Below are 25,765 nucleotides of genomic sequence, written 5' to 3' on the forward strand. Positions count from 1 at the left end.
ATGAAAATCTAGATGCGGTTATGCAAAATGTTTATCCGTTTATATCAACGAATTAAAGCTACTTAAAACTGCATCTACAAAGTTTGGTTTATTGGAGTAACAATATCGTCCTTACGTTGCTTTGAAGACGATGTGTCTTTAAATTGGAAAATATTAGAACATGGAAAGTGTTGTCCTATAGAGGATACTGTTCACCAATCTCACAGCCTGCAGGAAGAAGATAGTCCCCAGCCTGGGAGCCCTGATGTTGATGCTCCTGCGCCTCCCTCCTGATGGTAGTGGGTCAAAGATACTGTGTGCTGGATGGAAAGTGTCTTCCTTAACATTTTGAGCCCTATTTAAGCCATGGTCCCAGTAAATATCATCAACAGGAGAAAGGGAGACCGCAGTGATCTTCTCGGCCGCTTTGATGATCCTCAGTATTGACCAAGTCAGACCCTCGGCCCAACCCGACTCACCTCTGACAGCAAAAACAATGTGCGTGCGCATTGGAGGAGCATTGCCCATTCAGCAGGGCATACCTGCGCGTGTCCAACAAAGTCTCAGTGCTCCCCCACGGGGTCTATTTATTTATTTGAAATTCTAGTTATTCATTTATTTCCTCAATTTTGTTTTGGCCTGTTTGAGTTTCCAGTCGATTGAATGCCGGATAATGGAGATTTGACTGTAAACCCCATCAGCAAAGACAAAACTCTTGATAAATACCCAGTTCTTGTCCAATGCCAGTGACAATAGAAAATTATCCACACCATCGATGGCAGGGAGAAGAAGCTGATGTTCCTGCTCTGAAGTCTCTTTGAAAATCAATTTGCCTGTAGATTAATGCCCATCTGTTTCATAAATTGGCAGGGAGTGTGCCACTCCTCTCTGATGTAGAACCACTTCAAGTTTGCAAATTAATATCTGCTCTCTCCAGCAGTTACTTCAGACACTGCAATTGCTTCTTTGTTGGAGCGACTGACACGCAGTCGAAAAGCACGCATGCTCACAGAGGAACATTGGAAGAGCAAAAACATGTTATGAAAATAAAAAGAACAAAGTGATTTTACTTGGAAGTTACCACAGTTGCATTGTACTGACAGTGTTACCGAATCACATCTTTCACACTAACAAGTTTATTTTTTCAAGCCAACTTTTTAATTATTTCCCAAAATATTTCACTAAAATATCCTTAAGCCCCATGCCCCACCAATATATTCCCATGTCTCCATCAGTCGGACATACGCCCCACCTTGAGAAGCTATGATAGTGAGTTCCAGATCGCAACCACTTCCTGTGGGAAAGGAAATATGTCCTCATCTCTCTGCGTTATATTTTACTACTCACTTTGAGTCGGTGCAATCGGTCTTGGAACTGTGTGAGCCATGGATTTAACCACCAATGCTTCAATCCCAACCCATCAGTTCTAGTGTCAATGCTCGAAAGTATGCAAAACCTCAACCAGAACGAGATGGGGAGAAGGATGCAATACTCAGCAGGTCACGCAGCATCTATAGGAGGTGAAGGGCAGCCAACGTTTCGGGCCTGAACCCTTCGTCAGGGTACGGGCAACAAAAAAAAGGCGGCAGGTGACCGAACAAAAAGGTGGGGTAGGAGAGGATCAGAGGGAGGAAGGGATGGGGGGGACGAGCACAAGGTAACAGGTAAGAGGGATCCTATGGACGCTATGTGACCTCCTACGTTTCTCCAGCAACTTTGAGTATTTCTCATCTAAGCCGGTTTAAAGTATGGAAAGAATGAACTTTTAATTTTAATGACACCACATGGCAGAAGGTCCTTCCAGCCCACAAAACCCGTGCCATCCAATTACACTCAATTAATCTACCAATCCCCGCATGTGGGTGGAAACCCACGCAGACACGGAGTGAACACTCCTTACAGACAGCGCTGGATTTGAACCCGGGTCGCTGGTGCTGTAATAGCGTTGAGCTAACCATGACGATTTCCTTTTGTTGCTTACCGGGCTATGGATTTTGTCACTTGCTGCAGCCACACGGGTTGATCCTGTCTGAGAATGAACTTCTGATAAAGCGGCTGTTACCATAAGACTTTCATCTCATTCTTGACTTCCAAAGAACCTTTGAGACAAAATCATCTCCAGATCCAACACCTTGACCCAAAAAATGAGTTGGAGCCATTGTGAAATACATCGTGGAAACAGGTCATTCAGCTCACTGAGTCTGGGCTGAGCATCAAGGACCTGTTCACATTCATTCTGCTTTTTAAAATTCTTTGTAAAAATTACAGAGATGCAGGAGAGTAATCAGTCCTTCTGGCCACCAAACTTGCACCACTCAATCACACCCACGTGACCAATTAACCTACTAGCCCAGTATGTCTTTGGAACATGGGGGAAACCCGCACAGGTCACACGGAGCTGGTGCAGAAGAAACTCTGCAGAGATGCAGCATCCATAGGAAGGAAAGGGGAACCAACATTTTGGGGCTGAGCCTTACCTCGGATGGTGCACGACCTGCTGACTTTCTCCCAGCACTCAGCCCCAGCTTCTGCAGATGAGCCAAAGACACGTAGGTTGATCGGTGAATTGGCAAGTGTAAGTTAGTCAAAGTGTGTTGGTGAATGGTAGAATCTTGTGGGTCGGGGATGGGGGTGTTGTTGGGTGGTATGCTTTGCTCATCGGTGCTACAATGTCTGTAACCCGGACATGTTTAGTCTGGTGGGAGCGCACAAACTCCTCACAGACAGTGGAGATCGGGGGCACTGTAACAGCGATGCCCTGAGCATGCCGGCTTTCACATGATCTCATCAACTCCGCGCCCCCCCTGCACTCCAGCACACTATGACCAATTTACACCAGTCATTTCACCAATCCACCTGCCCAACTTTGGAAGGCCACGCCACTGCCTGGCTGAAAGCCATGGGGTCCACACATATGGTGCCCGAAGTCAGGATTGAACCTGACCCTCTGAGGCTCTACTGGCTGCATCGCTTGTTCTCCTAACCCCCATTCTTTCCTCGTGGGACCAGCAGTGGGCTTGGGATGGATAAACGAAGGGAGGTGAGGCTACTTACTTGGTCTGATGTTTGGACCCCTGGAGATGGGCGTGGTATTGTTCTATGGAATTCAGGACCACGTGGCACAAACTGCAGGTGTAACTGCGTTTAAGTGCTGCAAGAGAAAATAGCCTGATCAAATCGTTACCCAGCTGATAATCAAAACATTCTGACCTTCGCTGCTTCCACTCTACGTTCTCAGAATCTTGCATGCAATCCTTTTCACAGGCAAGATGGCCTGCGTCTGTACTGTAAATGTTATATGGTTAAGCAGCTTTGGAGACACAGTAAAAGCACACAAGAAATGCTGAGGAACTCAGCTGGTTTCTCAGTGTCCATAGGAGGTAAGGATAAGTTACCAACGTTTTGGGCCTGAGTCTGTCATGGCCACGTACTTACTGATGTTGGGAGGAGTGTGAGAGGGCCAGGATCTCAGTGAGCCGATGATGTCAGAGGAATGGGGGTTAGCTGGGTCGTGTTTGGGGAGTTGAAGAATGCAATTTTGTGTCTAGTAGAAAGCCAACTTCATGGTGCGCTGAAAGAAACCAGTAAGTGTATTCTTTATTTGTTTGTAAATCAGGGCTGTTACAAGACCTTCCAGTCAAGGTACAAGGAAAGAACTGGAAGTCTGAAGAATGGGAGGGGGAGGAGTCTAGACTAACAAAAGGTGTTAATTGGATATGATGAGAGGAAAGGTGAGAATTTGTTTAGGCTTTGTGAAAGAGGGAGAAGAGGGTGGAGAGAGAGAGAGAGAGAGAGAGAGAGAGAGAGCGCTGGGGGATAGGCGAAAGGAGGAAGAAGGGGAGGGGGGGGGTTCAACAGAAACTGGAGGTTTGCTATCTAGTTGGAGGGTGCCCAGATGGATTATTTCTTCAATTTTGTGGGTGGTCTTAGTCTGGGGGGTGCATGAAACCATGGACAGACATGTCAGCAAGGGAATGGGATGGGGAATTGAAATTGGTGGCCACTGGGAGATCCACACTATTGCGACGGACAGAGAGGAGATACAGGCCAGGCATTTCCACTGTCTCTGCCCTTTCCAACCCATGCTTGGTGCATCTGTTCAAAGTTACTCAATTGATCATCTCAGTCCTGTGCTGAACAACCACTCACTTGTGTGTTCCTGCCTCAATCCATTCCCCTGCCTCTCTGGAATATCCCATAGGTTTCATTAAGACCTGGAATACAGAAAGCTGCAGAATTAGCAAGTCTATTCAGGTCCACCTCCCATTCATTGCAGACATCCAAGTGAGACACTGCCTCAAGAAGGAAACCAACATCATAAAGGAGCACAATTACCCTGGTCACAACCTCTTCTCACTGCTACCTTTGGGCAGAAGGTACAGGAGGCTGAAGCCCGACACTTCTAGGTTCAAGAACAGTTATCAGGCTCTTGAACCTCCCCGTACTACTCTAGCCTACTCCGGGACCACCAAAAGATCTTTCTGGATTATTGAACTGTTACTTCCTTCTTGCACTGACTGCAACTGTGAATATTTATCTATCCTTCTATGTTTATCACCTCTTTATCTGTCACATGGCCATATTGTGCATTATCAACCTGTTTGGCTGCTGCAAGTATGAACTTTGCTGCAACTGTACATTGTCCAGGCAAAAACTCTCATCTCATTGTCTGCTCTCATCTCCTCTAATCGTCTCATCATCTCATCTTAACGTCTCGTCTAATTGTTTCATCGTCTCGTCTCATCTCATTGTCTCCACTAATCACCTCATCGTCTCCTCCAATCGTCTCAGCATCTCATCGTCTCATCTCATCTCATCGTCTTGTGCCATCATCTCATCTCATTGTCTCCTCTAACCGTCTCATCGTCTTGTTTCATCATCTCATCATCTCATCTCATTGTCTCATCTCATTGTCTCATCGGCTCGTCTCTTTGTTTCATCTAATCTCAGCGTCTGATATCATCGACTCGTCTCATTGTTTCATCTCATCTCAGCATCTTATATCATCATCTCGTCTCATCGTTTCGTCTTGTCTCATCGTCTCATCTCATCATCTCATCGTTTCATCTTGTTTTGTCATCTTGTCTCATCGACTCAGTGTCTCATCTCATCGTCTTGCCCCATTGTCTCCCTTTTACACTCCATCCTGGTCTTCTGAGTTCCTCCAGCACTTGGTATTTTTTTTACAGCTGCTTTGATGCTCTGCTGAGGTTTTATGGATAGTTTAACTGTGAAAACAGGCTGCCTTGGAAGCTGAGAGAAATGTTCTGATGATGCTGGTGAACGAGGGGATCTGGTGCAGGCTCGGGGCTGGTAAGGTCAGGGAAATAACAGGAGCAATGAAGCTTTGTGCTGGTCAATGAATGATAATGAACAGCACATAAAATGAAGGGGAAGTGATAATCCAACCGCTAGTTAACACAGAGCGCACGTCATGCATGTTAATTAATTTTTATGTGTGAATTTTATTTGATGAGAACACTGCCTTGTGATGGTCTACTGAAGTTACAATTCATATTTGAAGGCAATTTAAAGTGAAATATTGCTTCAAATTTACTCAGTCAAGCTATAAATATTCATTAGATGTTACAAAATTATTTTGGCACTGAAATACACAATGTTCCAGAGTGAATTTCAGACATTTAGACTGTAAATGTGCCACCTGTGCTTCTGATCAGAGACAATGACCTCCAGATTGGCAGTTGGACTCGAGGTGTTACACCTCCCAACAACGGTACCATGCATTCAGGTAGCGCCTGCGTATTATCAAACAAAGCCAGGGTGTTTGACAAGGAGCCACAGTTCTGGCAGCAAACCACAGTCGGAAACAGTGACTGAGGAGATCATAAACCAGCCAAGACAAATTCCAGAGGCAGGAGAGGATTTGAGAGTGAGTGAGGGCCAAACTAGGCACAAGATAATCAATGCTGCGGAAATATTTTGAGATTTTTTAAATGTTTAGACATATAGCAGGGTTACTCACCCTGCTGGTCCATGAGGCCCTGTCGCCCAGTTACACCCAATTGACCTACAAGATTGTACAGTTTTGAAGAGTGGGAGGAAACCGGAGCACCTGGAGGAAACCCAAAGTGACACGGGGAGAACGTACAAACTCCTTACAGACAGAGCTGGATTTGAACCCGGGACGCCGGCGCTGTATCTGGGTTGCGCTAACCGTGACACCTGCGGAAGCGCTTATGAAGAAATACAGAACAAAAACGCAGTTCGAACTAAGTGGGTCAAGCAGCATCTGTGGATGCAGAGGACGCATGTCGCCAATTTGGGGTGAGACACAATAGCAACAATGTTTTCTGTTCCAGAGTCCAGCAGCTGCAGTCTGTTTGGTCTTCAACAAAGACACACCTCAAGGGCGTGTGCTTAGCCCATTGCTCTACTCTCTCTACACCCATGACTGTGTGGCCAGGCACAATTCAATTGCCATCCACAAATTTGCTGATGACACCACGGTTGTCGGCAGAATCACAGTTGGCAATGAGGAAGCGTACAGGAGGGGGATGGATCAGCCCATTGAGTGGCCTTGCACTCATTGTTAATAAAACTAAGGTATTGATTGAGGACAAACCAGGAGAACATAAACTAGTCCTCCTCAAGGGATCAGCAGTGGAACGGATTAACAACTTCAAGTTCTTGGGTGTCAACATCTCCTAAGATCTGTCCTGGGGGCCTCCAGGTCGACGTGGTCACGTAAAAGGCTCGCCAGTGGCTCTACTCAGTGAGGAGTTTGAGGAGATTTGCTATGTCACTGAAGAACCTGGTGTAGTGTGGGGAGCGTTCTGTCTGCTTGCATCACTGCCTGGTATGGAGGTGCCAATACACAGGACAAGAAAAAGCTCCAGAGAGTTGTGATCTCGGCCAGCGCCATCACGAGCACCAGTCTTCATTCCATCGTCGACATCCACATGAGGCGGTGTCTTTAGAAAACAGCCTCCATCCTCAAGGATCTCCACCACCCAGGCCTCGCCCACCACATCAGGAAGGATGTATAGGAGCATGAAGACAAACATCTAATGGTACAAAACACAGCTTCTTCCTCTCCTGAATGGACAATGAACTACACACACCACCTCACTTGCACTTCTTTTTCCACCATTTTATTTATTTTTTAAAACATGATTTGTAGTGGTATTAGCACTTGTAATGTGGCCGCATTATCAACAAATTTCATGATACGTTCTTGATAATGAATTCCGTTTCTGATTCGGAAGTGAGAAAATCTCTCTGGTTCCAATCAAGAAGGATGGTGGCATCAGGGTTTTCCAAAGGGAAACGGACAGACCCCCATGGGTAAATAATACAGGGGGGACATGGGGAGAATGGGACTGACAGGGTTCCCCCCCACCTCCAAGGGACTGACTTCCACTCAATGGGCTGAATAGCCTTCTTTTGAGCTGCAGAAATCCTGTGCTTCCGGGAATTTTTACACCACGTTTGTAAAGGTGGAGGCATAGAACATTACAGCACAGAGCAGGGGCCCTTCTAATCTGTACAGAACTGTTATTCCGCCCAACCCGCTGTCCTGCACCCGGTAAATTGCCCTCCATAGTCCTCCCCTCCATGTACCCTGCCCAAATTTTTCCTGAATGTTAAAATTGAGCCTGCATTCAGCTGGCAGCTCCTTCCACACTCCCACCACTCTCAGCGTTAAGAAATCTACCCTCGTGTTCCCCCGAAACCCCCCCTTTCACTCTTAACCCACGTCCACAGGCTTGAGTGGAAAAGCCTACTTGCATTTACCCGTGTAATTTTGTAAACAAATGATCTCAAGATGCTATACATATAATTTAAGAAATAACATCACAATATTCGAACAAATATGGGAGCCATACATGAAACACAATAGAGAAATCCTACCACAGACCTCCACCACCTAAAATGACAAAAGGAGAAGACAACGAAAAGAACTGACTCAGTAAAATTTCGTTTAATTTTATTAAGTGACGACATTCTTTAATGGTTTAATGTATCTTATAGATTGAACTTTGAATAAATGGGAATGGGGGTGAGGGAGGGAGGGAAGGGAGGGGGGAAAAAGGGGAGAAAATGACACTGTATATCTTCTTTTCTTTGGCTTGGCTTCGCGGACGAAGATTTATGGAGGGGGTAAAAAAGTCCATGTCAGCTGCAGGCTCGTTTGTGGCTGACAAGTCCGATGCGGGACAGGCAGACACGATTGCAGCGGTTGCAGGGGAAAATTGGTTGGTTGGGGTTGGGTGTTGGGTTTTTCCTCCTTTGCCTTTTGTCAGTGAGGTGGGCTCTGCGGTCTTCTTCAAAGGAGGTTGCTGCCCGCCAAACTGTGAGGCGCCAAGATGCACGTTTGAGGCGTTATCAGCCCACTGGCGGTGGTCAATGTGGCAGGCACCAAGAGATTTCTTTAGGCAGTCCTTGTACCTTTTCTCTGGTGCACCTCTGTCACGGTGGCCAGTGGAGAGCTCGCCATATAACACGATCTTGGGAAGGCGATGGTCCTCCATTCTGGAGACGTGACCCATCCAGCGCAGCTGGATCTTCAGCAGCGTGGACTCGATGCTGTCGACCTCTGCCATCTCGAGTACTTCGACGTTAGGGATGTAAGCGCTCCAATGGATGTTGAGGATGGAGCGGAGACAACGCTGGTGGAAGCGTTCTAGGAGCCGTAGGTGATGCCGGTAGAGGACCCATGATTCGGAGCCGAACAGGAGTGTGGGTATGACAACGGCTCTGTATACACTTATCTTTGTGAGGTTTTTCAGTTGGTTGTTTTTCCAGACTCTTTTGTGTAGTCTTCCAAAGGCGCTATTTGCCTTGGCGAGTCTGTTGTCTATCTCATTGTCGATCCTTGCATCTGATGAAATGGTGCAGCCGAGATAGGTAAACTGGTTGACCGTTTTGAGTTTTGTGTGCCCGATGGAGATGTGGGGGTCTGGTAATCATGGTGGGGAGCTGGCTGATGGAGGACCTCAGTTTTCTTCAGGCTGACTTCCAGGCCAAACATTTTGGCAGTTTCCGCAAAGCAGGACGTCAAGCGCTGAAGAGCTGGCTCTGAATGGGCAACTAAAGCGGCATCGTCTGCAAAGAGTAGTTCACGGACAAGTTGCTCTTGTGTCTTGGTGTGAGCTTGCAGGCGCCTCAGATTGAAGAGACTGCCATCCGTGCGGTACCGGATGTAAACAGCGTCTTCATTGTTGGGGTCTTTCATGGCTTGGTTCAGCATCATGCTGAAGAAGATTAAAAAGAGGGTTGGTGCCAGAACACAGCTTTGCTTCACGCCATTGTTAATGGAGTGTGGCGCGGAATGCCACACTGACCACCGGCTTGTTCGCTGCAAGCTCAACCTTCACTTCAAACCAAAGCCCAGGAACAATAAAGCCCCCAGAAAGAGGTTCAATGTTGGAAACCTGCAGTCAGACGAAGCGAGAGGAAACTTCCAGGCAAACCACAAAGCAAAGCTCGACGATACAACCCGCATCACGGACCCGTCCCCTGAAACCCTCTGGGATCAGTTGAAGACTACCATACTGCAATCCACTGAAGAGGTACTGGGCTTCTCCTCCAGGAAAAACAAGGACTGGTTTGACGAAAACAGCCAGGAAATCCAGGAGCTGCTGGCAAAGAAGCGAGCTGCCCACCAGGCTCACCTTACAAAGCCGTCCTGTCCAGAGAAGAAACAAGCCTTCCGTCGCGCATGCAGCCATCTTCAGCGCAAACTCCGGGAGATCCAAAATGAGTGGTGGACTAGCCTCGCCAAACGAACCCAGCTCAGCGCGGACATTGGCGACTTCAGGGGTTTCTACGAGGCTCTAAAGGCTGTGTACGGCCCCTCACCCCAAGTCCAAAGCCCGCTGCGCAGCTCAGACGGCAAAGTCCTCCTCAGCGACAAGATCTCCATCCTCAACCGCTGGTCAGAACACTTCCAATCTCTTTTCAGTGCCAACCGCTCAGTCCAAGATTCCGCCCTGCTCCAGCTCCCTCAACAGCCCCTAAGGCTAGAGCTGGATGAGGTTCCCACCCTGGATGAGACATATAAGGCAATCGAACAACTGAAAAGTGGCAAAGCAGCAGGTATGGATGGAATCCCCCCAGAAGTCTGGAAGGCTGGCGGCAAAACTCTGCATGCCAAACTGCATGACACTGTATATATTCAAGAGAAAAATGTCTGTATGTATCTTGGTCAGTATGGTTCATAGTGTGAAAAAAAAAGATGCTATAGAATAGTGGTTTCTCAAACCTTTTTCTTTCCACTCACATAACATCTTAAGCAGCAATGCCATAGGGAATACTTACAGAGGTATGTGTTGTGGAAAAAGGTTGAGAACCACTGCTATTAAAAACTAATGTACTTCAAATGAAATTCTATTAAGAAGGCATCCCGACGATAAAAAATAAATCCATCCATTTGTTTTCTGAAGTTGTGCATGACCAAACTCTTTTACATTGAAAATCAAATGATATCACCCATTTGCTCTTGAATTTTATGTGAAAATTGCAGTTAAACATTCTTTACCCAATACAAATTAGTCGAAGAGGTTAAAATGCTTCTGTTTAAAAATTCCGAGAAAAGTGATAGTGAGGGATTCATCCAAAGAACTAATTGCCTTTCATTGATTTAACATCTGCTTCTACTTTCTTCTCCCACTTCAGTAGAGCTGATGATGCTCAATTAAAGGTTGTAATGAAAATCCAATTAAAAGACTGTAAACTCCATGTAACCACCGCAGGACACCAAGAAGGTTAATTAAAGAAAAGCTCTGTACAATGGTTGTTTAGCAATGTCTGCTGGGTATTTTTAATTTAATTTTTTTTGGGAAGAATTTAGACCTTTCGGCCCACAAGTTCGTGCCGCCCAATTTAACCCCTGGTTTGTTTTTGAAGAGTGGGAGGAAACCGGAGCCCCCGCGAGGAAACCCACGCAGACGTGGGGAGAACGGTCAAACTCCTTGCAGAGAGTGCGGGATTCGAACCCCGGTCCCCGTTGCTGGCGTGCGCTCACCACTGTGCCCCTTTGACAAAGCTTTTTCCCAACTGCGTTGTTTTAAATCATTCTTCTTTTCAAATAGTTTGTGCTTTTGGATCGGAGCGCCATTGAGCCACAGAGCGTGGAAGCAGGCCCTCCTGTCCAAGATGTCTATCCAAGCTAGTCCCAGTTAGATAGTTTTTTTTGCACGGCTGAGGAACTCCAGGCTATGGGGTAAAGGCAGGTAGGTGGAACAGAGTTCACGGCCAGGTAGGGAAGGTTTAGCTTGTTGAGGGGGCTGCTGTCAGTCAGCACAACATTATGGGGCCGAAGGGCCTGTACCACGTAGTAATGTTCTATGTTCTAACGTAGAACAGCACATCACAGTACATGCCCTTCGGCCCATATAAACTTACTCTACACTAATCTCACACCCATATCCCTCTACTTTCTTCTGCATCCATGTGCCTGTCTCAGAGTCTTTTAAATGTTGCCTATTGTACCAGCCTCCATCACCACCCCTGGCAATGTATCCAAGTCACCCACCACTCTCTGTGTTAAAAAAAAACTTACATCTGTCGTCTCCCCTCAATGTTCCTTCCTTCACCTTATACAGACATCCTCTGGTGTTTGCTATTCTCGTCCCAGGAAACAGGTACTGGCCATCCATCCTATCTATGCCTCTCGTAACCTTGCAGACCTCTATTAAATCGTCTCTCACTGACATGATTAATCTTGTTACTTTACTTTAATCTGTGAATTTTAAATAGAAAATGGTGCAGGGCCCTGGCATCAGCCGGATTTAGCGAGATAGGTTTCATAGTTTATCACCCCGCACACAGCATCTTTCAGCTACTCCCATTGGGCAGGAAGGAGATGCAGGAGTATCAGAGCCCGAACCACCAGGCTGAGAAGCAGCTTCTTCCCAGGGGCAGTTAGAATGCTGAATAACTGAATGAGCTGCTCTTACTAATCCTCCAAGACTCTACTATTTATCAAACAATATTTATTTTTCTCTATATATTGCATATGCACCATTTGTCTGTATGTGTGTTTTGTTTGATGGTGTGTCTGCAGGACTGGAGAACGCTGTTTTGTCGGGTTGCACTTGTACAATCAGAATATAATAAACTTGAACTCATGGAGATACTCAACATTAGGACCCTTCAGCCCAACTTGCCCATGCTGACCAAGTTGCCTACCCGAGCTAGACTCATTGGCCTGTGTTTGCCCCGTATGCTTCAAACCTTGCCTATCCATGCCCCTGTCCAAATACCTTTTGTACCTACTTTCTCTGGCAGCTTGTGTAAAATAATTGCCGCACCAGAGCCCTCGAAATCTTCCCCCTCACCTTAAATCTGTGCCTTCTAACTCCCTTTCATCAGAGCCATTCAGCTCATTGAGTCTGCCCACCATTTAATCATGAACTGATCTATTTACCCTCTCCTTTCTCCCCATAACCTATAATTAAGTACCTATCACTCTCTGCCCTTCCCTGGGAAGACGGCTGTAACTATTTGCCCTATCCATGAGTTTCCTGATTTTATCCACCTCCACAAGGTCACCCCTCAGCCTCCTATGCTCTGGGGTAAAAAGCCCCAGCCGAAGCAATTACTACTTCTTCTAACACGAGCTCCCCAATCTCAGTAACGTCTGGGACCTTATCAAAGGCCTTCCAAAAAGATCATTGATCAAACCTGCTGGGGTTTTATTTCTAGTAGTTACACACCAGCTATTATCAAGGTTAACTTCATTATTTAATTAATGTAATTTGAATGTCCTAGTTGCCCCGCTGAGATTTGAGCTCAGATTATCTGTCAGAACCTCTGGATGAGTGACTGCAAAATAATGCAACTGTCATATCTGTGGAGAAAACCTTCCTCCCTAGTCTTTCTCTTCTCATGAAGATCATATGAATTTAGACCAGTGGTTCTCAATTTTTTTTTCCTTGCCACTCACATGCCACCTAAGTAATCTCTTACGAACCACAGAGCACCTGTAGGAGGGGAGGCCAAACTTGCTTAACCCAAGAGCCAGAGACGATAAACTTCAGATGTTTGAGATGAAAAAATAGTACGTTTAGACCAGGGCCAAGGCGAGAGTCCATGGTCAGGAGCTCAGGTGGGCGGGCGGCAGGGGCCAAAGCGAGAGTCCACAGTCGGGAGCTCAGATGGGGGGGTGGTGGGGCCAAGGCGAGAGTCTGCGGTTGGGAACTTGGGTGGGCGGGCGGCAGGGCCAAAGTGAGAGACCGTGGTCGAGAGCTCGGGTGAGCAGGCAGCAGGAGCCAAGGCGAAAGTCCACGGTTGGGAACTCGGGTTGGCGGGCGGCAGGGACCAAGGCGAGAGTCCGTGGTTGGAGCATCAAGAGCTCAGATGGGTGGGTCGCCGGAATGAAAAAGTTGGGAGGATCGACACGGTATACAAGGCATGCCACCCACTAAAACTAATATTGTGAGCACCAGCTCGTACCGTTCCTGTCTTAGCCAACATATTTCCGTGACCCACACATTATATGTCAAAGAGCTGCACGTGGTTCACGAGTCGCAGTTTGGCCACCCCTGAACTATGGCATAGGATGCTTTAGGTGATCTGTAGTTAGTAAGGGATTACTTAAGATGATAAGTGAGTGGAAAAAAAAGGTTGGGAACAACAGATTTAGACATCTAGCATGGGCTTTCTGCCAACGAACACATGCTCCCCAAATACACCAATTAACCTACCTACTCCCGTACGTTTTTGGAGGGTAGGAGGAAACCCATGAAGACACATGGGGAGAGCGTACAAACTCCTCACGGACAGCACCAAATTTGAACCTGGGTCTATGGCGCTCTAATAGCGTTGCAGTAATCACCACACGAATTGTGCAGCCCATGAACAGGGTGATGACCACTGGAAAATTAATTTCTCGTATCCCCCCAAATATGAAAGTCACGAGTCAGCCCATTTAGTCTGTGCTGCCTCTCAGAGCAACCCCTTTCCCCAAATTATTTCCATGTAACCTATTTTCTTGCACATATCTATCATTTGCCTGCAATTCTCTTACAAGCCATGAACACTCGACATAATTTACAGTAACCAATTAATACGTACCTAAGCAAAGATTTGGACCCATTGCAATTCGCCCATCGTCACAATTGCTCCACAGCAGATGCAATATCTCTGGCTCTCTACTCAGCTCTGGATCACCTCGAAAACAGCAACTCTTACATATGTCTGCTCTTCATACACGACAGCTCAGCCTTCAACAATATTATTCCCTCAGTGCTGGTCAAGAAACTACAAACTCTGTATTTCCCTTTGTAAATGAATCCTTGATTTTCTCATCGAAAACCACAGTCGGTATGAATTAGAAACAACATCTCCTCCTCACTGATCATCAACAAAGATGCAGCCCAAGGATCTGTTCTTAGCTCACTGCTGTACTCTCTCTACACCCATGTCTGTGTGGCCCAGGCACAATTCGATCGCTATCTACAAATTTGCCAATGATACCACGGTCGTCGGCAGAATCATAGACGGCAATGAGGAAGTGTACAGGAAGGAGATGGATCAGCTCATTGGGCGGCGTCACAACAACTTTGCACTCAATGTGAACAAAACTAAGGAATTGATTGCAGACTTCAGGAAGGGCAAACCAGAAGAACATAAACTAGTCCTCATTGAGGGATCAACAGTGGAACAGGTTAAGAACTTCAAATTTTTGGGTGTCAACATCTCCAAGGATCTGTCCTGAAGCCTCCATGATGATGCAATCGCGAAGAAAGCTCGCCAGTTGTGATACTTTGTGACATGTCTTTGAGGTTTAGACTAGCAGGGGAGTAGCTACGTCATATACCCTAGACCGGCGGAGCGGTCCTCTTCTAGGGGGCCATCCTCTGCGACCGAGCGCTGAGCTTCGGGAGGGACGCACATGGAGCTGTGAGGGAAGGGTGACACCCGCCTAGCCAGCCAGATCAGCCGAATCATCCCTAGCGATCAATGGGGTGACAGATGTCGCAGCCAGATCGCCCTCACACCCTTTTGTGACATGTCTGAGGAGATTCAGTATATCACCGAAGACTCTCAAAAGCTTCTACAGGTGGACCATGGAGAGGATTCTGGCTGGTAACATCAATGCCTGAGATAGAGGCGCCAACTCTCAGGACAAGAAAAACTCCAGAGGATTGTTAACTCGGCCTACCACATCATGGGTACCAGACTTCACTCCATCGAGGACGTCTACAAGAGGCGGTGTCTTAAAAAAGCAGCTTCTATCCTCAAAGACCCCCACCACCCAGGCCACACCCTCTTCAATCTGCTACCATCGGGGAAAAGGTACAGGAGCCTAAAGGTGAGCACTCAATGGCACAAGGACAGCTACTTCCCCGCTGTCATCAGATTCCTAATCAAGGAACCAAAGACACTGCCTGACTTTTGGTGCACTATTATTTAAATTTTTAAATATTTATTGTTGTAAGATGGTTATAATATGAATGTTTACACTGTGATGCTGTCACAAAACACCGAATTTCATGACTTGTTCATGACAATAAATCCTGATTCTGATTCAGATATCTTCTTCCTCCCACACCTGAGGAGGTTAAGGGATTTCTGATCATGTTGGAGGTTTGGATCTGGAGCTCAGTCTGGACTGAAGGGGCGCCGGCCAAGTTCTGCTGATGACGAATCTTTGTTTGCCTTACAGTGGACTAAAGGAAATTTAGTGGGATATGGATGAAAGAAAAATAGAGGGTTATGGGGTAGGGAGTGTTTAGTACTTTTTTTTAGGAAGGAATATATGGGTCAGCACAACTTCAAGGGCTGAAAGGCCTGTACTGCAGTGTTCTATGTTTATCACATTTTCTGTTTTGTTAACAGACAATAATCTTCAAAATAGCGTAGGAAGAACACAGGGGATAGCCAAGATGTTGCTGGAGAGCTTGCAAACTCCATCTGGACAGCATTCGAGGTCGGGACGGAATCCGGCTCACTGGATACCCACTGCACCCACCTTGTCAGTTGGCCACGAGCGTCACGACAGGCAAAGTGCTTCAGATAAACAGCATTTGCGAACAGCACAGCATTGGATTAGGTCGCGCAGGCAGCTCGGAAGGAATCTGCAACACGACTGAGCAACATAATACTGTGGCCAAGCCCAGAGCCGTGGAAGGATATTGCACGGATGCGCCTGCCGGACCTTTTTTTTTGCCAAAGGGGAAAACAAACATAATGTTCCAAAACATCAAGAGACAAACAAACTGAGATTAATGAACTGAAACTACATTGATAATAAAAGGCGAGGAAATGTTCCATTAAGTTGAAAGACAAAATCAAAATCACAGCAAGAAGAATAAAAATGAGAAAAGACATTTTCTGGCTGAAATTAATATTTATCCACACAAGTTGAAAAATGAATTTAAATAAAACACATTGCAATAAATGACAAAATCTGAAAATGATATCAGCTTCATTAAAAATCACTGACTGGAAATAGATAACATAGAGATGAGAAAAATAATGGGACAGTATTGATAACAAAATGAAATGGATTTATCAATTATTTTAATAAATTCATGTAGATCTGATAGCATTTCTCATATTATGAATATCCAAATTACATGAAACTAAAGCCTATTAGTTAGAATAGTTATTTCAATTGGAGGCTTGATTGTTACAATTTGTCTAACAATGATATGAAATGTAATGGATACTGTTGAAGATCAGTCGGTTACAACAGGATGTAGACAGGATGCAGAGTTGGGCGGAGAAGTGGCAGATGGAGTTCAATCCGTATAAGTGTAAGGTGATGCATTTTGGAGGGTCGATCTTGAAGGCTAATGGTAGGATTCTTAACAGTGTGGAAAAGCAGATGAGCTGGGTGGCACAGTTGGCAGAACGCCTCACAGCACCAGCGATTAGGACCAGGGTTCGAATCCAGCGCTGCTGTAAGGAGTTTGTATGTTCTTCCCGTGGGTTTTCGCTGGGGGCTCTGGTTTCCTCCTACTGCTCGAAATGTACTGGGGGTGTAGGTCAATGGGCGGCACAGACTCTTGGGCCAAAATGGCCTGTTACCATACTGTATGCCTAAATGTTTTAAAAAAATAACTTGGGGTCCAAATCCATAGATCTCTCAAGTTTGCCGTGCAGGTTCATAGGGCAGTTAAGAAGCCTTATGGTATGAGGGAATCGAGTTTAAGAGTCGAGAGGTAATGTAGCTCCATCAGACTCTGGTGAGACCACACTCGGAATATTGAACTCAGTTCTCATTGCCTCATTACAGGAAGGATGTGGCAGCTGTGGGAGAGGTGCAGAGGAGATTGACCAGGATGTTGCATGGAATGGAGAACATGTCTTATGAAGCAAGGTTAGCAGAGCTGGGACTTTTCTCTTTGGAGTGAAGAAGAATGAGAGGTGACTTGATAGATTATGAGAGGAATAGATAGGGTGGACAGCGGGCACCTTTTTCCCAGGGTGAGAGTAGCAAACATCAGAGAACTTCTGTACAATTTAGGGGAGTCATCAGGGGTAAGTATTTTTTTTACACAGAGTAGTGGGTGCCTGGAATGTATTGGGACATTGAAGAGACTCTTTGGGACATGGATGCAAGAATAACAGAGGGTTATGAGGTGGGGAAAGTTTAGTTTCTTGAGATAGGTTAGCACAACATCATGGGCCTGTACTGTGCTGTAATGTCCCAATATTCTATGATACATCACACTGAAATTGGGGTTTGAATAATCAACATTTATTTTCTGTCCAATAAATGTTGGGGGCATTTAGAATAGGTGATAGATTTTACAATTTGTGCAATATATTGGAAAAAGTATATGTTGTGGGTGCAGATAAAACCATTAAACCATAAGATATGGCAGGCCATTCAGCCCATCAAGCACACTCTGCTATTCCATCATGAGCTGGTCCATTCTCCCTCTCAGCCCCACTCCCCAGCCTTCTCCCCATAACCTTTGATACCCAATCACCTATCAATCACTGCCTTAGCTACACCCAACGACCCGGTCTCCACAGCTGTCCGTGGCAGCAAATTCCAGAGGTTCACCGTGCTCTGGCTAAAGAAATTCCTTTTCATCTCTGTTTTAAACCCACGCACTTCAATTCTGAAGTTTTGCCCTCTTGTCAACAACTTTGCCACATCTACTCTATGCAGGCCTTTTAATATTCAAAATGCTTCCATTAGATGACCTCTCAGTCAGGGAGCTGGGTTCTTCCTGTCAATACTGAATGGCTTGTGACCTAATACCGTCCCTGGTCTCTCTCTTCCCCTCATACCTCCGTCTCCCTTCCTCTAGCTCCCCCCCTTGACCTCAGCTTCTATCATTTCTACCCCTTCATTCACTAATTTTCTGCTCACGTGTGAAGTGCAAAAAGGCATGGACAGGGAGCTCCAAGACAAGGAGCCGAATTTTACATTGAACAAAGAGTTTGGAAGGTTTTCTGGAAACTGGGACTGAGAAAGGAGAATGGTAGTCAGATGAAAAATAAATAAATAACAGATCGGAGCTAGGAGAATGGGAACAGAAGCCAAGAGGAAGTTACCTGATTATTAAGGTAGGGTAGAGTGAGTGCTTGCAATGAGGAACAGCATAAAAAAGTGCTGGAGAAACTCAGTGTCCATGGGATATAAAAGGCCAACGATGTTTCGGCCTTGAGCCCTTCGTCAAGAGTGTTGAAAATCAGGTAGACACCTGAGTAAAAAGGTCGGGGACGAGAAGGGGAGGAGCACAGGCCAACAGGTAAGAGGTAATAGGATACAGGTGATGGGGGGAGAGGGCAGAGGGCTAAGGAGGGAAGCTCTCTGATCAGAAGGGAAGAGACGGGGAGCTGGAGGAAGGGAGACAGAGGGTCGAGGGAAAGAGAGAGACCGGCAGAGGGGGGTTAACGTAACATGGAGAAGTTGACATTCATGCCGCCTGGCGCCGATATGGAATATAAGGCATTGCTCCTCCAAGTGGCGGGTGGCATCAATTTGGCAATGCATGAGCCCATGGGCAGGTGTCGGTGGGGGGAGGAGGTGTGGAAGGTAAATGCTTAGCACTGGGAGGCCCTTGCTGTTACAGTGGTGGTCAGTGAAAAGATCTCCCCATGCAGTAGATGACCCCTACAGATTGAAGGGTCACTTCATTTGGACGGACAGTTTGGGGATTGTGGTGCACTGCAAGATGAACAAACAAGCTCAAACTATGAAGGCTGTGTGACAGGTTTTAATTAGCTTGAAACCAATATCCCTTCTGGCTCCATGTGCTCTACTGCCCACCCAAGGGCCGGCGTGAGCCTTTATATGGGGCCAGTAATTGGCAGGGAATAGGTGGAGCCAGCCTCCCAGGTACAGTGGGTTGCCCCCTGCAGTAGGTAGATGGGAATGTAGACAGTCCCATGGTTGCATTACCACAGGGATAAAGTGTATGCAAAAGAAGACTGATCACAGGGAGTCCAGCAGACAAACATTCTGTCCAGCACATCCTAAAATTAAACATCAAAACTTTCATGCATGCAAATTGAGGTGATATCTCTCAGCGGCTTAAGAAAATCATCTTGTTCTCAATGGAGGACTGCTCAGGGTAAAAAACATGACCATGGTTAATTCAAATTCAACTGGAGTAGCTTTTAATCTGGGCCATTGCTGTGTATTTGATGGTTTGATGTGTGCTCTGCCCTTGAAGTTCTACTATTTTTAAATTTAAAATTTTAAAAATTTAAATACTTAAAAAATTTAGACGTACAGCACAGTAACAGGCCAATTCAGTCCTCTGGGTCCGTGCCGCCCAATTTATACCCCCGTTTTGAAGGGTGGGAAGAAACTGGAGCCCCCCCCGAGGAAAACCCACGCAGACACACGGAGAATGTACAAACTCCTTACAGACCACGTGGGATTCGATTGCAGTCGCTGTAAAAGTGTTGCGCTAACCGCCACGCCAACCGTGCTGCCCTAAGGCTAGACGAAGCAGATTATCCTGGCCTTGGAAATAGTACTGAGCAGGGTTGGTGTGGCACGGTGCCTGAACCAGGTTTCCTTCGAATGCGCACCCGGGTGTCCCGGACTAAACCCTCACCCTGAGGTCCTTTAGGGCTCAGGAGTCAGGGAGCTGGGTTCTTCCTGTCAATACTGAATGACTTGTGACCTAATACCCTCCCTGGTCTCTCTCTTCCCCTCATACCTCCGTCTCCCTTCCTTTAGCTCCCCCCCCTGACCTCAGCTTCTATCATTTCTACCCTCTCACTATCTCACCTGTTCGCCTGGGCTCCTCCCCTGCCCTTTCCTCCCCCCCCACCCCATGACCTTTTTACTCAGGTGCCTGCCTTATTTTTGACATTCTTGATGAAGGGCTCAGGCCAGAAACATCATCTGCCTTTTATATTCTGCACCGTACACTGCATATCTCCAACACTTCACTATACTCCACCTTATTGCAAACACTCACTTTACCCTTAAAAGTATTGTCAGAGTACATACATGACATCACATACAACCCTGAGGTTCTTTTACCTGCAGGCGAGGCAGAATTACTACTTATTGGCAGTGCAAAAAAACTGTACTCAATGTACATATGAGAGCTGTAAACAGATAGCGAATGTAAACAAACTGACTCTGCAATACAGAGAGAACAAAAACAATCAATAAAGTCCCCAAGTAAGAGTCCTTAAATGAGTCCCTGATCGAGTTTGCTGTTGGAGAATCTGATGGTGGAGGGGCAGCAGCTGTTCCTGAACCTGGTGGTGTGAGTCTCTTCAGAAATAGGCCACTTGGCCTATCAGGTCTGCCCCACCATTCGAATCATGGCTGATGTATCTTTTCTCTCAACCCCATTCTTTTGCCTTCTCGCCGTAACCTTTGACACCCTTACTAATCACCAATGGCCCGGCCTCCTCAGCTGCTCGTGGCAACAAATTCCCCATCCTCTCTGGCAGAAGAAACTCCGCCTCTGTTTCAAAGGGATGCCCTTTCATTCTGAGGTCGTGCCCTCTGGTCTGAGGCTCTCCCTCGTGTGAGCGTGACTTGTACGTCTGCAGCCCGCACAGCTCGTTGATTACGCCCTCCCCTCGCCCTTGGAATATTGCGATAATGATGAAATGCAATGACCTTGAATTCCGCGAGAGTTCACCTCTAAGCTTTTACCTCTGAGGGCCTCAGGATCCAGCGTCTGACCCAGCTGTTCCAATAAATCCGCACGCGCTGCATTCTTCTTGTGTTTTTTGCCGTCGTAGTGCTGTTGGGCCATCATCGGGTTATTAAACCAAGCATCGCAGAGCTGACAGAACCTGCCCGAGTCTCTGCTCTGCCTTGGAGGGTTTGTTGTTGAATTGCGATTGGAGGAAATCTGCTTTGGTTCTGCAACACCAGACAAGCAGAAGGGCATTAAAAGAAGGGAAAAATACTCATCATGCTGTCAAATCTGCTCAACTACACAATAGATGCACATTTCCATCATTCAGATGTCAAATTAAACATTAATTAATTGCTATCCTCTGTCAAAGGCATGCTCAGTTGTTTGATGTACCTCAGAAGGTTTGCTGAGGAATATTTTTTTATCAATCTCCATTTCTATCTGTAAAAAACCGTTGTATCCTTGTTAAGAAATTTATAACTGTGCAATGCAGAACATTCAATCAACCTTTTCAAAACAAGTTCCAATGACAAAACAGAAAAAAGTTATTGTTCGTTTACAACCTTCTTCGACTAATTTATGTTCAGCCTGTAAGACTGCCCCTTGTACAGTATTAATCGTTGATTGACCTGCTGTACTTAACTACGGCCTGACCAGATAGAAGGCAGAATATCAGAATCAGAATTTATTGTCACGGACAAGTCACAAAATTCATCATTTTGCGGCAGCTTCGTAGTACAAACATTAATTTAAACCAACGTTACGACACTAAATAAAAATTGAATATAATTTTTCACTGTATTTTGGTAGACATAACAATTCAATTCACGAGAGTCCTAAACTGCAGTTTCTTGCCATTACCTATTGGTGTCACTGTGGGGAGGGTGTGGGGATGACATCATCAGAGGGGGTGACACCAAAATGACTGATGATAAAGTTTTTGTGCAGTGTTGCAGCAGAAATTTATTATTTTGTTTATAAAAATTTGTTAGTTATAACAACAAAAACATTTTTCCTAAGCCCAGCGAACGTGCATCAAAACTTGATGCTTTTGAACCTTCCAATGAACTCTGGTCAGAGCTGTCATTATAACCCAATGACAATGACAGTTTGAATCACGAGGTTTCGTCTGCACACACTACAAGCCCACATCGTTGTTTTCGTTGCTGTTGGGGTTTTTATAGTCGCTGCTTTTGTCTAATGTTCTGGTGTTTTAGCTACAATCTTTTGGTCATTAGTACTTGTGAACCTAGATCAGTAACTTTTTTTGAGAATGTAACAATAAAGTTTAATGTTAAAATCAACATAATTTTGATGTAGTTCTTAAACATTTTTATTTCAAATTCTATTGTTTCCTGACCGAATTTTCACTTTAACCACATGAAACGATGGATTTGTAAATATATTTAGTCTGTGCGTATGATATTGTCATTTAAAGGTGTAATTTTAATGTTTCTAGTTGTTTATCTCACTACTATTGCCATTCCATTCAGTGCTGTATGGGAATTCCGATTTTCCAGCAACATTACTAAGGATTCTGTATGGTCTGGTACAGGAGAAAGGCCATGGTGGTGGGGGGGGGTGGGGTGTGGGGGGGGGGGGGCAGGTGGTGACACCATGAGTTACCGCATTGGGTGACACCAACCTTAGTGATGCCACTGCCATAGCCACCTCCCATCAGCCCCCCCTCCACCCCCTTAATTTAGTGACTATGTCTGGTCCTGCAGGTTTAAATGACATTTAAGCTTGCAGACTCAAAAGGCAGGATCAGCAGCTATGAGGCATCGACTCACGATTGTTGGTGTCGGAATGGCAGATTTCCGGTCGCTAGATGCTTTTATAAATGTTAATTTCGACATACAGAATGGTTATAGCCCCTTCTGGCCCACCAGTCAGTGCCACTCCTATACCCCAATTAGCCTATAACCGGTGGAAGGAAACTGGACCCCCGGGGAAAACCCACACAGACACGGGGAGAATGTACAAACTCCTTACAGACAGCGTGGGACACGAACCTCGGTTGCTGGCCCTGTTGCGCTAATTAATAATACAGTTGCCAAAGATACAAATTATAAAATACAGAGGATTTGTAATAAATTTGCATTTGTATTGAGCTCAACACTTAAAGCAACGTAAAGTTCCGGTAACCGTGTTCCGATTAAAATTCCCAATAATTTTTAATTCACTTTAAGATGTTTCACAGTAATGGTTAAATCGATGCAGGAAATGCAACTTTTGGATATATGGAGGAGACAACACCCAAAGGAGAAGGAATTATTCGGGTAGACATAAAACATACTCAAGGATAGACCTGTTCCTGTTGTCAGCCCACATCCAAGGGAGAGTTAGAAAAATGGAATATAAGGCTAGATTGTTATCAGATCACTCACCCCTGTTATTAGCAATAGACCTGGAGGACATCCCACCGAGAACGTACAGATGGAGATTAATCTCCATGCTACTTAAAAGACAGGATTTTAGAGAATTCTTTGAGTGACAAATTAAAATGTACTTTGAAATAAATACGGAATCAGTGAAAGATAAATTTATACTATGGAATGATGGGGAGTTAGTGAAGACTGAGCTCCTGGCAAAATGGGATTTGGGCTAGCATTTAATATGGGACCAGTGCTTGAGGGGTGGGGAGATGAGGGATTGGGGATGAGGGAGGGGTGGGGAGATGAGGGATTGGGGATGAGGGAGGGGTTGGGAGATGAGGGATTGGGGATGAGGGAGGGTTGGGAAGATGAGGGATTGGGGATGAGGGAGGGATGATGGAGGAGTTTGGAGGATGAGGGAGAGGGTAGGAGGGTGCCTTTATAGTCAACTGTAGAAATATGAATAGTTTTGCAATTGTCTATTACAGCAAAACCGAGATCTGGATATGTTTATCAATGCATCAAAAAATTTCAACCTGAACATCACGTGGCGGTGAGCGGGAGGTTTGAGCTAGTGGAGTTGTTCTAGTGAACTGGTGCGGACTTGAAAGGCCGACAAAGCCTGTTTCCGCTCCGTAAATGGTTATATGGTTTTATGGTTATATGGGATGCAATGAAAGCATTTATCAGAGGGCAGATAATAAGTTATGTAACAAAGATGAAGAAGGACTACAATTTGAAATAGAATAGCTGGAAAGGGAAATAGCAAGTACAGAAAAAGAATTAGCATCAAGGGAAGATACAACAAAAAGAAGAGAATTGGCAGACAAAAAAATAAAATATGAAACACTACAAATGTACAAGGTGGAGAAGAACATAATGAAGACAAAACAGAAGTATTATGAGCTAGGAGAAAAAAAGCACAAAATACTAGCTTGGCAACTTAAAACAGAACAAACTAAAAGAATTGGCATCAAGTAAAAAGGACAAACAAATTACATATAACCCAATGGAGATCAATGAAAACTTCAAGGAATTCTACGAGCAATAATATCGAACTGGGAACGAAGGGAAAGAAGACAAAATAGATGAGTTTCTAGCTAAAATTGAACTACTGAAATTGCAAGAAGAGGAGCAAAACAAATTAATAAAATCATTTGAAATAGAGGAAATACAGGATATATTAAAAAAAACTACCGAACAATAAAACGCTGGGAGAGCAGGGACTCCCAATAGAATTCTATAAAATATTTAAAAACTTATTAATTCCTCCTCTCCTGGAAGTAATGAACCAGATTGAAGAAACACAAAACATGCCAGATTCATGCAAAACAGCAATAATTACAGTAATACCAAAGACGGGGAAAGATCCACTAACACCAGCATCGTATAAACCAATATCTCTACTCAACACAGATTATAAGATAATAGCTAAACTATTAGCAAACAGATTGGCCGACTGTGTACCAAAAATAGTAAAACTAGATCAAACTGGGTTTATTAAGAAAAGAAGAACAACGGACAATATCTGTAAGTTCATTAACTTAATCCATGCAGTACAAGGGAACAAGACGCCAACAGTGGCGGTTGCGTTAGACGCAGAGAAAGACTTTGACAGAGTAGAATGAAATTATTTATTCAAAGTACTACAGAGGTTCAACCTACCAGAGAAATATATTAATTGGATTAAATGGACTTAAGGTGACAGTAAATGGATATATATCAAACATTAAGGTCACAGTAAATGGATATATATCAAACCAATTTAAATTAAGCAGGTCAATTAGGCAGGAATGTCCACTATATCCCTCACTGTTCGTGTTAGCTATAGAACCATTGGCAGAACTGATAAGAACAGAAAATAAAATAAGAGGGATAAAAATAAAAGAGAAGGAATATAAAATCAGTCTATTTTCAGATGACATCATAGTATACTTAACAGAACCAGAAATATCAATAAAAGAATTACATAAGAAATTGAAGGAATATGGAGAAGTATCGGGGTACAAGATCAACGCAAATAAAAGTGAAGCGATGCCAATGAATAATGCAGATTTCACAAAGTTTAAGAAAGAATCACCATTTAAATGGCAAACACAAGCAATCCGATACCTAGGTATTCAACTAGATAATAATCTAGGCCATCTATACAAATTAAATTATCAGCCATTAATGAAGAAATTACAAGATGACTTAGAACATTGGAAAGATTTACCACTAACACTGATAGGAAGGTTAAATTGCATTAAAATGAATATCTTCCCAAGGATACAATACATATTCCAATCGTTACCAATTCACCTAACAGAGAAATTCTTCAAGGAGCTAAAGAAAATAATAAGGAAATTCTTATTGAAA

The 25,765-nt window shown here is 44.9% G+C and overlaps 1 protein-coding gene across 1 annotated transcript in view; it reads right to left on the reverse strand.

The window, feature by feature from the left end:
* Nucleotides 1–2,563: 2,563 nt before the first annotated feature.
* Nucleotides 2,564–25,765, reverse strand: part of LOC138752915 (zinc finger matrin-type protein 4-like) — a 148,800-nt gene continuing 125,598 nt past the window's right edge. The window contains 3 exon segments of the mRNA XM_069915528.1: nucleotides 2,564–2,737; nucleotides 3,030–3,130; nucleotides 21,041–21,253. Coding sequence (XP_069771629.1) covers nucleotides 2,564–2,737; nucleotides 3,030–3,130; nucleotides 21,041–21,253 — 488 coding nt within the window.

The sequence above is a fragment of the Narcine bancroftii genome, chromosome 2 (assembly GCF_036971445.1).
Source record: "Narcine bancroftii isolate sNarBan1 chromosome 2, sNarBan1.hap1, whole genome shotgun sequence".
Taxonomy (NCBI): Eukaryota; Metazoa; Chordata; class Chondrichthyes; order Torpediniformes; family Narcinidae; genus Narcine; species Narcine bancroftii.